At 36.0% G+C, this 14,470-nt stretch overlaps 2 protein-coding genes across 3 annotated transcripts in view; one reads left to right on the forward strand and one right to left on the reverse strand.

Annotated features, from left to right (window-relative positions):
• LOC117793786 (tyrosine-protein phosphatase 10D) overlaps positions 1 to 12,098 on the forward strand; it is a 65,946-nt gene extending 53,848 nt beyond the window's left edge. The window contains exons 5-11 of one of the 2 annotated variants that reach the window (XM_034634182.1): positions 166 to 590; positions 662 to 1,093; positions 2,277 to 3,674; positions 4,583 to 5,265; positions 6,315 to 6,573; positions 8,145 to 8,273; positions 10,734 to 12,098. In XM_034634182.1, the coding sequence (XP_034490073.1) occupies positions 166 to 590; positions 662 to 1,093; positions 2,277 to 3,674; positions 4,583 to 5,265; positions 6,315 to 6,573; positions 8,145 to 8,273; positions 10,734 to 10,765 (3,358 nt within the window). In that variant the 3' untranslated portion in view covers positions 10,766 to 12,098. Of the gene's footprint in view, positions 1 to 165; positions 591 to 661; positions 1,094 to 2,276; positions 3,675 to 4,582; positions 5,266 to 6,314; positions 6,574 to 8,144; positions 8,274 to 8,563; positions 8,935 to 10,733 lie in introns of those variants that run through there. The other variant, XM_034634181.1, reaches the window with a different exon arrangement.
• A 1,131-nt stretch (positions 12,099 to 13,229) lies between these two features.
• LOC117793819 lies at positions 13,230 to 14,439 on the reverse strand. Its single transcript, XM_034634241.1, has 2 exons — positions 14,329 to 14,439; positions 13,230 to 14,264 (listed from the first exon to the last, which is right to left on the reverse strand). Exons 1-2 carry the CDS (start codon positions 14,358 to 14,360, stop codon positions 13,538 to 13,540), a joined length of 759 nt encoding a protein of 252 aa, XP_034490132.1. The 5' UTR covers positions 14,361 to 14,439; the 3' UTR covers positions 13,230 to 13,537.
• Between the last annotated feature and the right edge of the window lie 31 nt (positions 14,440 to 14,470).

Below are 14,470 nucleotides of genomic sequence, written 5' to 3' on the forward strand. Positions count from 1 at the left end.
TTATTTCAAGAACAAAATATATAAGACGAATGTTTTTGATTTTAGAAGTTGTTCATTTTTTCAGTGTATCCACAAGAATAATTTATCAATCACGTCCGTTCCTTATCAATTTAGCTAGGTACCTCCATTCCAAGTCAAACTAATCTGTTTTATTTACTTCCTTAGCTACCACGAGCTGGAGACCTTCAATGGCGATACGAGCACTCTAACAACGGAACGTACACGCTTTACCTTGGAGAGCCTGTTGCCCGGACGTAATTATTCGCTGTCCGTTCAGGCGGTTTCCAAGAAAGTGGAATCGAATGAGACGAGCATCTTTGTTGTAACACGACCCTCTTCCCCGATCATTGAGGATCTGAAGAGCATACGCATGGGCCTCAACATTAGTTGGAAGAGCGATGTTAACTCCAAGCAGGAACAGTACGAGGTGCTTTACTCCCGCAATGGTACCAGCGAGGTGCGCACTCTTATCACTAAGGAATCCCGCTTGGTTATCAAGAATCTTCAGCCTGGTGCTGGCTATGAGCTTAAAGTGTTTGCTGTTAGTCACGAGCTGAGAAGTGAACCTCATGCCTACTTCCAGGCAGTCTGTAAGTAGTTCAATCTCTTAAATAACAGATGTGATATAATGTATGTTTTTTTTTGTTGCTCTCCGTTGCAGTTCCCAATCCTCCCAGGAACATGACCATTGAAACGGTGCGCAGCAATTCTGTTCTTGTGCATTGGTCGCCACCGGAGAGTGGTGAATTCACCGAGTATTCCATACGTTATCGCACAGACAGTGAACAGCAATGGGTGCGATTGCCGAGCGTGAGATCAACCGAGGCAGACATCACAGACATGACTAAAGGAGAAAAGTACACGATTCAGGTGAACACGGTTAGTTTTGGCGTCGAGAGTCCAAATCCCCAGGAGGTCAACACTACGGTACCGCCGAATCCAGTTTCCAATATCATTCAACTAGTCGACTCGCGCAACATAACACTCGAGTGGCCCAAACCGGAGGGACGTGTCGAGTCCTATATACTCAAGTGGTGGCCTAGTGATAATCCTAGTCGTGTGCAGACGAAGAACGTCTCGGAGAATAAGTCGGGTAAGCACACTCCCAAAAATATGCCATTCTAAAATTAGGTACAACTGTACTTGAATTTATAAATTATAAATTATAAATTTTTAAGACTTAAGACTAAAAATCTTGAATTAAGTATGAATCGATCTTAAATTTGGAATTCTGACTGCTCATTTCTATGGCAGCTGTCCGAAATAGTAATCCGATTTTAACCAAACTTTGTCAGAATATATAAGACCATAGCAAATATATAATTCGTGAGTTTCGTTAAGATACCTCCAGAAATAACTGAGTTATTTGTACTAACTTCAAGCTTGAAAGGAAGTTTAAAATGAGAACGTTTCGTTTTAAAAACAAGTACATTTTGGGTTATGTCTTTTTCATTGTCGTACCTTAGAATTCTCAACTGGTTCTAGCTGCGCAAAGATGATGTTAAGCTTGAATTGCTGGTAAAATCAGCACAAATAACAAAATGTCGCTAACCAACAAAATGCACCATTATTAAATGGTATTAAATTTTTGTATTTGGGTTAATTTTAGTACACATACTAGTGTATGTTTAGGGATTACAAATAATTAATTATGACAATGTTCTGTACTGGAAACAAGTGCCTTTTGGATTTAGTTCTAGATTTTTGTATGCTTAAATAAGTATATAAATTTTTACAGACTTGAATTACACCCAAAACGTACTTAAAGTATACCCGAAAAATCTCATTTTTAGATTTTTGTTCTCAACTTTAGAAATTCCAAACTTAGACAGCTTTTGAGATCGTTTATACTTGAAAATGGCCTGCTTAAGTACGAAAATATTGATTTTTTTCTGAGTGCAAGTAAACCTAAAAAGCAGCCAGAAAGAGGGTTCTACAAAGAGCATAGAAGCTGGAAAAGTAAAGTAAAAATGAGATGGGCCTCAATCTAAACGGGAAAGATGAAAAAAAAAAAAAAAAAAAAAAAAAAAAAAAAGTCGAGAAAGCTAAAGTAGAAACCAGTAAAAAATGTCTATCAGCAGAAGGAAGACTCTAAAAAAGGGTTTAAGATGAAAACACGAAATATCGATTGAGAAAGCGAAAGCAAGTGAACCTTAATGTGAGAAGAGTTCAGCCTGGAAAGAAAAGAATGGTTTTATGGGATGGTTTTTAAACCTAAATTCTAATCACGTAAAACTTTCTTCCTTTTCCTCTTTTTCTCCTCTTCACACATACAGCTGACGATCTGTCGACGGTGCGTGTGCTAATCGGAGATTTAATGCCTGGTCTGCAGTACAAGTTTGACATACAGACGACCTCGTATGGCATTCTATCGGGCATAACGAGTCTTTATCCACGCACGATGCCTTTGATACAGTCCGATGTTGTGGTGGCCAATGGCGAAAAGGAGGATGAAAGAGATACGATCACATTGAGCTATACTCCAACACCACAATCGTCATCCAAATTCGATATCTATCGCTTCTCGCTGGGCGATACAGAGATCAAGGATAAGGAGAAGCTGGCAAATGATACGGATCGTAAGGTGACCTTCACGGGATTAATACCGGGTCGTCTCTACAACATCACCGTGTGGACAGTGAGCGGTGGTGTGGCAAGTTTGCCCATACAACGACAGGATCGCTTATATCCCGAGCCGATCACTCAACTGCATGCCACCAATATCACAGATACGGAAATCTCACTGCGCTGGGATCTACCCAAGGGGGAATACAATGACTTTGACATTGCCTATTTGACGGCTGACAATCTGTTGGCCCAAAACATGACGACACGCAATGAAATAACGATCAATGACTTGCGACCCCATCGGAATTACACCTTCACAGTCGTTGTACGATCGGGCACCGAATCGTCGGTACTACGAAGTAGTGCACCGCTTTCGGCTAGCTTTACCACCAATGAGGCGGTACCGGGACGTGTGGAACGCTTCCATCCGATGGATGTGCAACCGAGTGAGATCAATTTCGAATGGTCGTTGCCCTCAAGCGAGGCAAATGGCGTGATTCGACAATTCTCGATCGCTTATACCAATATCAATAATATGACGGATGCGGGTATGCAGGACTTTGATTCCGAAGAGTCCTTTGGCGTTATTAAGAATCTCAAGCCCGGTGAGACGTATGTATTTAAGATACAAGCCAAAACCGCTATTGGCTATGGCCCGGAGCGAGAGTATAAACAAACGATGCCAATTTTGGCACCACCACGTCCAGCTACCCAAGTGGTGCCCACTGAAGTCTATCGCAGCTCATCCACCATACAGATCCGATTTAGAAAGAACTATTTCTCCGATCAGAATGGACAGGTGCGCACGTATACGATCATTGTGGCCGAGGATGATGCGAAGAATGCCTCGGGATTGGAAATGCCCAGTTGGCTGGATGTGCAATCGTATAACACTTGGTTGCCCTATCAGGTCATTGATCCCTATTATCCCTTCGAAAATCGATCGGTTGAGGACTTTACCATCGGCACCGATAATTGTGATAATCATAAGATCGGCTATTGCAATGGACCACTCAAATCGGGCACTACGTATCGTGTTAAAGTGCGCGCTTTTACCGGACCCGATAAATTCACGGATACCGCTTACAGTTTTCCCATACAGACAGGTGAGTTACGTCGAGATTTTCGTATAACCTCCGTTTTCGATTTAACCCCCGTTTTCGTAATACAATTTATGTCTTGCCTGTTGCACGTTCTATAATCGTTTTGTAGAACTGCTGAGCTCACCTGGTAAGATGCTTTTCATCAAACTACTATTCTTTTTTTTACTCCAAAACAATTTCAACAATTGCATTACACTGAAAAAAAAGACCAAGTTCTAAAATCAAGAACATTCATCTTAAATATTTTGTTCTTAAAATAAGATTATTTTAAGACCAAATTACTAAAACTAAGATTATTAATCTAAAAAATCTTAAAATCTTAATATAAGAATAAAAATCTTAAATTGTTAGGAAAGTATAAATAGGTACTATTTCGTAACAAACAAATGATGGCACCGTGGCGCTCTGGTTAGAGAGGCCGCTTCAGTTGTGAAGCAGTAGGCGGCGGTTCGAATCTTCCTCGTAACAAATTAAAATAACATTTATAAAACTACTAAAACAGAATAAAATATAAATAAATCAAAATTTAAAAATAAAAAAAAATAAATATAAAAAATAGTTTTCATTTATTTTATTTTTTGATTTTAATTTTAAGAACATTTATTCTTAAAATAAGAACTTGGTCTTATTTAAAATGTTCTTAAAATCAAGATGTGTTCTCTTAATTCAAGAATTTTATGCTCTCGACGCTTTTTTTAGACCAAAAATCTTAGTTCTGAGACCAAAATCTTGATTTTAGAACATTTTTTTTATCAGTGTACCCACCCTATTTGGGGTTCTTTTAAGTTTTATTTAAAGTATTTCTTTTGTTTGATGTTCTTACCAAATTTTTTGGGAATACGTACATATGAGGTACCCCTTAAAGTTAACTTATTGCCATCCTTAATGCCCTACACCATTTGGCTTCACAGATCAGGATAATACCTCGCTGATTGTGGCTATAACGGTGCCATTAACGATTATTTTGGTGCTGCTGGTGACGTTGATGTTTTACAAGCGTCGTCGCAACAATTGCCGTAAGACGACCAAGGACTCGAGGGCCAATGATAATATGTCCCTGCCGGACAGTGTGATTGAACAGAATCGCCCGATATTGATCAAGAACTTTGCGGAACATTATCGTCTCATGTCCGCCGATTCGGATTTCCGTTTCAGCGAGGAATTTGAGGAATTGAAGCATGTGGGTCGCGATCAACCTTGCACATTCGCTGATCTACCCTGTAATCGTCCAAAGAATCGTTTCACCAACATTCTACCCTATGATCACTCACGCTTCAAGTTGCAACCCGTCGATGATGATGAGGGATCCGATTATATCAATGCCAACTATGTGCCCGGTCACAATTCGCCGCGTGAATTCATTGTGACCCAGGGACCACTACACTCAACCAGGGATGACTTCTGGCGCATGTGCTGGGAGAGCAATTCACGTGCCATTGTCATGTTGACCCGCTGCTTTGAGAAGGGTCGCGAAAAGTGCGATCAATATTGGCCAAATGATACGGTGCCGGTATTTTATGGTGACATCAAGGTGCAAATACTCAACGATAGTCACTACGCCGACTGGGTGATGACCGAGTTCATGCTGTGTCGGGTAAGTCTCGATGTCCGGCTTTAATCTGTTAATTTCGAGCTTTTCTTATTTACCCAACTGCTCATTTTCAATCAAATCGATCTATACCAGGGACCGTAAATAATGATTTTTTTTTTTTGTTTTAAATAAAAAAAAAACATCTCATAATTGTCCTAGAAAAAAATGATTCACACCAAAATCTTTATAATTTTACAATCTCTGCATTTCCGCCATGATTTTTAAATTTTCTGATTTTATACGTTTTTTTTAATGAAAATCATTAGTTTTAAGTAATTTAATAATACTGACACCATAATCATTACTTTTGATAAAAAAAAAATCAAAATAAAATTTTATTTTTAATCAAAAAAATAAAAATTAAAAATAATCATTAATATTTAAAAAAAAAAAAAAAATCAAAAATGATGATCAAAAATGATTTTTATTTTTTTCGCTGAAAATAAAACTCCACAGTAATTTACAGATTCTGTGTTCGACTTTTCACCATATTATTGCATATCCTTATAAAGGAATCACAAAGCTAATTTTTTACTAGTACTTATTTCTTTTCCTAATAATTACACAAAGTCCGTAAATTACTGTTGAGTTTTATTTTGGGCGAAAAAAATAAAAATCATTTTTGATCATCATTTTTGAGCTTTATTTTTTTGATAAAAAAATGCTGATTACTTTTGATTTTTATTTTATTTTTGATAAAAAATGCTGATTATTTTTTATTTTTATATATTTTTGATCAAAAATAATGATTATTTTTGATTTTTATTTTATTTTTTATCAAAAATAATGATTATGATGTAAGTTCTATAAAATTACTCATAACTAATGATTAGCCTTGATGAAAAACATAAAAAATTTTAAAATAATCATTCCCAAGTAATGATTACGGTCCCTGATCTATACTTTTCCACCTGATCTCTATTATTATTCCATCTGTTATTATATCATTTCTAATGGATCCCTTATCATATTCTATTTATTGCTAACTGTTTTTCCGATTGATCTCTCATTTTAAATGTCTCTTTCTTTTCTTTGTCTCTTGCGACTTTTAGGGCAGTGAACAGCGCATATTGCGTCACTTTCACTTCATCACCTGGCCGGACTTTGGGGTACCGAATCCGCCACAGACGCTGGTGAGATTCGTGCGCGCCTTTCGCGATCGCATCGGTGCCGAGCAGCGTCCAATATTGGTGCACTGCAGCGCTGGCGTTGGCAGATCGGGCACCTTTATCACATTGGATCGCATTCTACAGCAGATCAATACGTCCGATTATGTGGACATCTTTGGCATTGTCTATGCCATGCGCAAAGGTTTGTAATTCCATTGAGTCCACTTAGCAAAAGGTTTGCATTTAACCTGTTTCTACAATTTCTACAGTTGCAATTAATTTGAAAACTAAATTTTTAAAGTAAAGATCAATTTAAAAAAGTTATAGCATAGTTAAGTGTTGTTTTATAATAATTAGCTTATAGTAAAACATAAGAATTTCATTAAAAGTTTAAGCTTCAAATTTTCGAAAAACACAAGGGAAGACCCTTTGCATAAATTTGAATGCAGAATAATTGAATGGGACAATTCATGATTAAAATGACATTCCGCTTGAAAATCGGTTAAGTTTTGCCAAAGTTATGGAAATTTGAAGTTGGTCAGACCTTTGACCTAACAACTTTACAAGTCAAAATTTTTGTCAGATTTCACATGATTTTTTACAGAAAAATTAAAGGTCCCACAATCAAGTTTAAAGTGTTGTTTTATACTAATTAAGACATAAGGAATTGATTAAAAGTGAAAACTTGAGATTTAAAATTTAAAATTTTCAAAATATCAAAGGGGGGACCCTTAGCATCGAACCCAAGATTTAGAGGGAAATAATTTTTTTTACAAGATAAATCAAATTTAAATGCAGAATGAATTTAGATGCCAAACCACGATTAAAATGACATTCCGCTTGAAAATCGGTTAAGTTTTGACAAAGTTATGGAAATTTGAAGTTGGTCGGACCTTTGACCTAACAACTTTACAAGTCAAAATTTTTGTCAGATTTCGCATGATTTTTTACAGAAAAATGAAAGGTCTCAGAAACCAATTTAAAGTGTTGTTTTATACTAATTACAATATCAGGAGTCGATTAAAAGTAAAAACTTGAGATTTAAAATTTTTAATTTTCCAAATTTCAAAGGGGGGACCCTTAGCATCGAACCCAAGATTTAGAGGGAAATAATTTTTTTTACAAAATAAATCAAATTTAAATGCAGAAGGAATTAAGATGCCAAATCATGATTAAAATGACATTCCGTTTAAGAATCGGTTAAGTTTTGACAAAGTTATGGAAATTTGAAGTTGGTCAGAGCTTGGACCTAACAACTTTACAAGTCAAAATTTTTGTCAGATTTCACATGATTTTTTACAGAAAAATTAAAGGTCCCACAATCAAGTTTAAAGTGTTGTTTTATACTAATTAAGACCCAAGGAATCGATTAAAAGTAAAAGCTCGAGATTTAAAATTTTAAATTTACAAAATATCAAAGGGGGGACCCTTAGCATTGAGATCAAACCATGCTATGATAGTCGAAAATGATAAAATTTTCTAAATGAACAAAATTTGAATGCAGAATGAATTCAGGGGACAAACCATGATCATTCCGCTTGAAAATCGGATAAGTTTTGACAGAGTTATGAGAGTTTGAAGCTGGTCAGAGCTTTGACCTCGCAACTTTACAAGTCAAAATGTTTGTTACTTTATTATATAAAGTCTAATCGAAACAAATCATTAAGTTCAAACTTTATTGTTGATATTTTACATAAAAAATTACCTTTAATCTAGATATGTATTTTTTTCGATGTATTTGTGCTAACTTCTCTATTTATGTTGTTAATTTAGAGCGCGTTTGGATGGTGCAAACGGAGCAGCAATATATCTGCATACATCAGTGCCTGTTGGCGGTGCTGGAGGGCAAGGAGAATATTGTGGGTCCGGCGCGTGTTATGGATGACAATGAGGGCTTTGAAGGTATGTTTTTAATGTACAGTAAACCTGCCTTCTCCCCTTCCCCTGTTCCCAATTTCCTTGACCACATTCAAAATTGTTGCCTGGTGCTGGGCTGCCTTACAAAAATGCAACTAATTCCAAAATTCCCTAAACCTTAATACAAATTTTGAAACAATTCGGTGACGGGTTTTGAATTTTAACTAAAAAAAAAAAAAAAAAAAAAAAAAAAAATACTTTTCTTCTAACTCACATACACACACGCATTGCACATATATACACCTATATATATATATACACACTGCTGGAAAAAGGTGAAGAAGGCGCCATTATAGCAACCATTGAGGATCATCATCGATTGCAACAGGACGAAGCGGAGGCAATTGATGATGAGAATGCGGCAATCCTACATGATGATCAACAGCCACTGACCAGCAATTTCAGTGCACATGTGGCAAGCTTTGGTGGTGGTGGTGGTGGTACCGCAAACGGTCTTGGTTTGGCCTCCAATTCGATGAGTTCTTTTGGCGTGGGAGGTAATGGAAACTCGGAGCAGACGGACAGATGACATTCGGTTGTCAATCAGAGTGATAACAACAATTCGGTGGTTATTGTTCTGGTTGACAACAAGCCGAGCTCAATGATCTGCAAAGAGGGCAATAGCATCGATATCGATATGATCGATGTGAAGGATCAGACAGGCAACCCAAATAATATGACCACATCGTTGCCACCAAATGGTTATAATACCTTGCAACATCGTCGTAAATCACAATTGATTACATTTAGCGCCTCATCGTGCGATATTAAAAATAGTCTCAGCCATGAGTTGATCACAAATGGTTATGCTGGTGCCGTTGCTGGTGCCGCAACTGCTAACAGCACACGCGCCAGTCGCGCCAATGTGCGCCTCAGTTTTGCCGAGGAGGATGTCATGATCTTGCCACCAGCACAACAAACCAACACTCAAACTCAGTCACAGCCACAATCTGTGGAGGACGAAGTCTTTCGACGACGCTCCCTGCTCGAAGTCGAGCTAGGAGTTGAGGTGGGCGAGGAGCTGGAACTGCAACTGGAAGAGGAGCTCGAGGAGGAGATCGGCGAAGAGGAAGAGGAAGATGTGGAGTTATATATGCATGATGAATTCGAAACGCACATTGATGCCAAATCGAATAATGCCAATGATGATAGCGGCGGTGGCAGCTATGAGGATTCCCATGCCCTGCACAGCTCCCTCGGTGGCAGCAATCGCAATAGTCTGGAAAAGGACGACGATGACATCGAAGTGGATGTCATAAGCACCGATGTCAGTTGCTATGATCAATTGCTGGGCAGCAGTTGCAACACTCGGGATGATGACATTGCCACACTTATCGGCGATCGCGATAACAATTATCACAGCAAACTTGCCAAATCCACAACATTAACATCTGCGACTGCAGTAGCTGCAACATCCACCGCTTTAATTCTTGGTGCTGGTAACAATTCTCACAATGGTGTTGGACTTGTTAACGGTGGTGTTGCAGCTGCTCCGACTGATCCAGCTGCCAATGGAGGTGGCGGTGGCGGTGGTGGCGGCGGCGGTGGAATTATCTATGCCAATCCATTCATGGGTTTGTAAAACTTTCACTCTCCGCGCATTGTTCAAATAGCCTTTTGAAAAACCCAAAGAAAAACCAAGAATTTTTTAAAATAAATAAATTAAATTAAGTTTTACTTGCTTATTTTTATCAAAACAAAGCTCAAAACACACTAAATTCGAGTTAAAGGCCAGTCTGTGTTTTTTTTAAGCACATAGTTTTATAAAATAAACATCCTTAATCATTTTTTTTTTGTTCTGAATAAAAGAAATTATAATATAATAATTTTAGCTTTAGCTTGTTCAATTTTTATCATTAGAATTCAAATATACTAGATTTAAACCACAAAAATTTATCAAAAATATCACATAATATAATTTTTTTATCTTTGTTTTATTAAAAAACTTTAAAAATAACCTTTTTTTTTATAAAAATTTAAAAATAATTAATTTTTGATTTCCAAATAAAAATGAAATTATTATTAATTTTTTTTATTTAAATAAAAAAAACAAGAGTATAAATTTGTATAATTATAATTTAAAAATAAAATAGTTTATCTGAGATTTATTCACCCACTCAATTTATTTTAATAAAAATTATAGAAATTGATAAATATATATAATAATTTTAAGCATTAGTTTGAAAAAGTTTGTAAGATGAAAAACATTTATATTAGAAAGAAAGTCAAATATCAAAATCATTGGTTTTTCAAAGACTTATTGAACAGTGCTCGCATCATAATTTCTCTAACTCTCTCACGCTCTCTATCGCTTTTATGTGCTGCATGCCACTTGTTGCAGCTTTTTTCTAATTATTTTTTAAGCTATGTTTAATGTTGTTGCATGTTTATAATATATTTGTAAACAATTTAAGCAATTTTACTAATAGAATTAACTACTTGCAGATGACGAGGGCATCGCGGAGTCGGGCATGTAGGAGGGGCCCTCCCCTGCCACCCTTAGGAACAACTAAAATCAACCCAGCAATTTGTGGAATCCCCCCGTCTAGAAGAAGAAGAAGAAGAAGCAACCATGTGGCAAACTTCATACAATTAAATTTACTTAAGTAAACTCGAAAAGCAACGCTTGATATTATACTTGATACATCATACATACATATATCGTATATCATATTACGTATATCGTATATCGTACTATACGAAACACTCGAATGGATTGGATGCGCAATAATTCAACTTTTATACCTATATATACTATATATATATATATATACTATATGACAAATATTTCTCAAAAATACACACCACACAAAAATATCATAAAACAAGAAGAATCTTCGGCATTCCGAAGTTTACAAACTTTTGCAGAGGACTTTTATATAGCAGCTATATGCTACAGTATTCCAATTTTACTGTAGCATATACTAATAATGGGATTTATGATGCATAATTAAAATATCTTTAATAACAGATATGGATTTCATAGAAACTGAAACTTGATCAGGATTTGTAGGACAAGCTATAATTCGGTTTTCCCGAGTTTAATTGAGATATCTTTAAAAAAAAAGAAAAATTACCATACAAAAACTCAATTTCCGACCTTTTGTTAATATGACAGTTTAATGTTATAGTAGTCAATTTTAAATAAAACTTGGTCACCATTTGCAATATGAGTAATTACTGAATTCTATTGAGTATGATTGAAATATCTTGAGAAACTTTCGCACACATAAACTAACTTTTTGACCGATTGTTCTTACTGGATGCCAGTTGTGAAAAAAGCCTTTTTTAAACAATTTTTCTGATTACATCCATTACCGATGGAGATCAAATAGTTCTTGCTGCTAATAAAATTGGAATATTCTCTGCATGGGTGTAAATCGTAAAAAAATTAAAATATCTACTAAAGATCCAATCCTGTATTTGTATCTGTATTTGTATTGTAATTTGTAATCGCTGCTATAATACTGATACTACCGATATTATAACTGATTGTCAACCTAAACATATTATTATTGCTAGCCACAATTTTTTGTAATGTTATATAATTAAATATATACATATAATATATATATACTTTATATATATACGTATGTATCTTCCAATTTTTGTACACTAAATGTTAGTTGAAAACGGAAAGAAGAAGACGAGAAAAAGATGAGCGCTAAATGATTTTTTTTTATATACATATACTATATACCTTATGTACATATAGGGTATATATGCCCGATATTGGGGCGTAAATATAACTAATGAGTAATGCTTGAGATCATAAATATATATATATATACATAAACACATACATATGTACATATACATACGTAAAATGTATGTAAAAAATGCAATAATTCAGTTACATAGTTTTAAAAGAAAAAGAAAAACGAAAAACATTTTATTTTTAGTCGATTTCCTCCCGTTTTTTTATAATATACTATATAATCTATTTACTATATATAAATATATAAACCGAATCTTTGTATATGTGTGTAATTTTGTGTATGTATGTGCTACTTTAATATTGTTTTTACATAATTAATATAATTTTATTTAAAAAAAAATAGTGGTTTTGTGTTTCTCTTCAGTTTAAATTTTTAATTTATAATTTTTAAATACGTTACGATATAATTAACAGCGCACAGAACTGTTAATGCTCGAGGCGCTATTAACTGTTAACAGAACTCACATAACAGAACATCAACAGAACCAGAACTGTACACCGACAACAACAGCACAACACAACAAAAATGACCAACGCATTTTGTAAGGCGATAATCATTTACACAATTACAATATCAAATAAAAAAAAATAATTTTTTTTAAGTAAAAGTATATAAATGCATAAATAGTTCAATAAAATAAATGCTGTTTAAGATTGAGCAGGTGCCAAAGTAAAATACACAGACACTCACTCACACACCCACACAGAAATTGAGTATAACAGTAGCAAACTAAATGAACTGTAAAATATGAACAGTATAGCAATAGAGAAAATGTAGTCAAATTAATTTGCCAGCAATTTTGTGAAATGTGCAATAGAATGCTTTTAGATTAAGTTAACTGAAGCAATACAACGAAACAAACAGCCCCCCTCATTTTCCCAACCCATCTCATAAAAATACACACACACACACACACACACACACACACACACACAAAAGTAACTCACAAGTCTGCAAATTGTCTAGTAGAAAACGCATACACAATACATATGCTTGACTTGAATATATATACATATATACGAACACACATATATATATATATACTATTATATATAAATGGAATACATATGCATATAAAATATATATACATATAAAACAAATAAACACATCTATATCATTGTAATAATTATTTGTAATGTTTATCAGTAGAATTATGAAGAAAATGAGAAATGCATATTAAAAACGCAAAAACTCGAAATATATTCAATTGAATTTTCAGTTATTTTTTTGAATCAAGTTTTTATTGGCGCACTCCAGCAACTGTTGTCGATAACAGAATAGTTGACGATCGAGCTATTTGCCGACCTCCACAGACTGTTATCGCTGTTGATTTAATATATCGATAGGCTTTACAGATTATATTATCGATTAAAGCAGCGGCTCATTTAAAGAATGTTTCGAATTGCAAATTTAACTATAGCTAAAAAATGATTGGTTTATAACAATTAAATATACATATCTTACAAACAGCTTGCACTAACAATTAGGCACAACAAATATGAGTAAATTAATTCAAGTCAAGTCGTAACTCTAATTCGACATCTTTTCGTTGGTGGTGCCTTTCATATTGGCCAACGTTGCGTCCAGCTCGGATTGTATGTGCTCGAATTGATTGAACAGCTGCAGCAGCTCCGGCTGCGTCATCTCAAAGTTAATGTCCTCGCCAGCTCCGGTTTTCAGCTGGAGCACCGCCAAGGCCGTCTTCTCCCGCTGCTGGCAGTGGGAGGCAATCTCGACATTCAACTTCCAGGCCATATCCTCAATGACATTCGATTCGTAACGCTCGCTGGCCAAATTGTTCATCATGGGCGTCGTTTGTCGCACCCACAGTCGTAGAATGGCATCGATTTTGGCCTCATCTTGCAGCTGCAGCTTCTCGCGCAATTCCCGCTGCAAGAGACTTGGCTTAATGATGAACGTCGAGATGCGTCGCAATATGTACGAGAATGTTTTGATCAACAGCAAGAAATCGGCACGTGGCACGCCCACCAAACGCTCCAACTCCTCCAGCGTATATTCCGGTTCACTGCTCGTCTGACTTGTTTCCGTGCCACTTCCGGATCTCTCAGTTGTTGTGACGCTGGTGCCCACCGTTGTCGTCATGCTGCCCGATAGTCCCGATAGTCCGCCCCCTCCAGCACCGCCCCCGGCACCCGTTGCACTGCTCGTCGGGCTCATCTGGCGATGCACGTAGAGCAGCACTGTGGTGAATGTCTCATAGGGCAGGGCATTGATGATTTTGATGCCTTCGCGTGCACTTAACGGCAAGTCGGAAAGTGTTCAGTGTGTGAGCAACAGTTAGATCGACAATTACCACTTACCGTTCGGTTATTTTTATCCAATTAATGCTCATGGCAGACACAAATTCAATTTAAACAACACACAAAAACAGAAATGCAATAATTGCAGGCTCTGTTTACAGCTGGCAAACTTATCGACAGCGCAGCATTCCGATAGCATTTA

The sequence above is a fragment of the Drosophila innubila genome, chromosome X (assembly GCF_004354385.1).
Source record: "Drosophila innubila isolate TH190305 chromosome X, UK_Dinn_1.0, whole genome shotgun sequence".
In the NCBI taxonomy this organism is placed as follows: Eukaryota; Metazoa; Arthropoda; class Insecta; order Diptera; family Drosophilidae; genus Drosophila; species Drosophila innubila.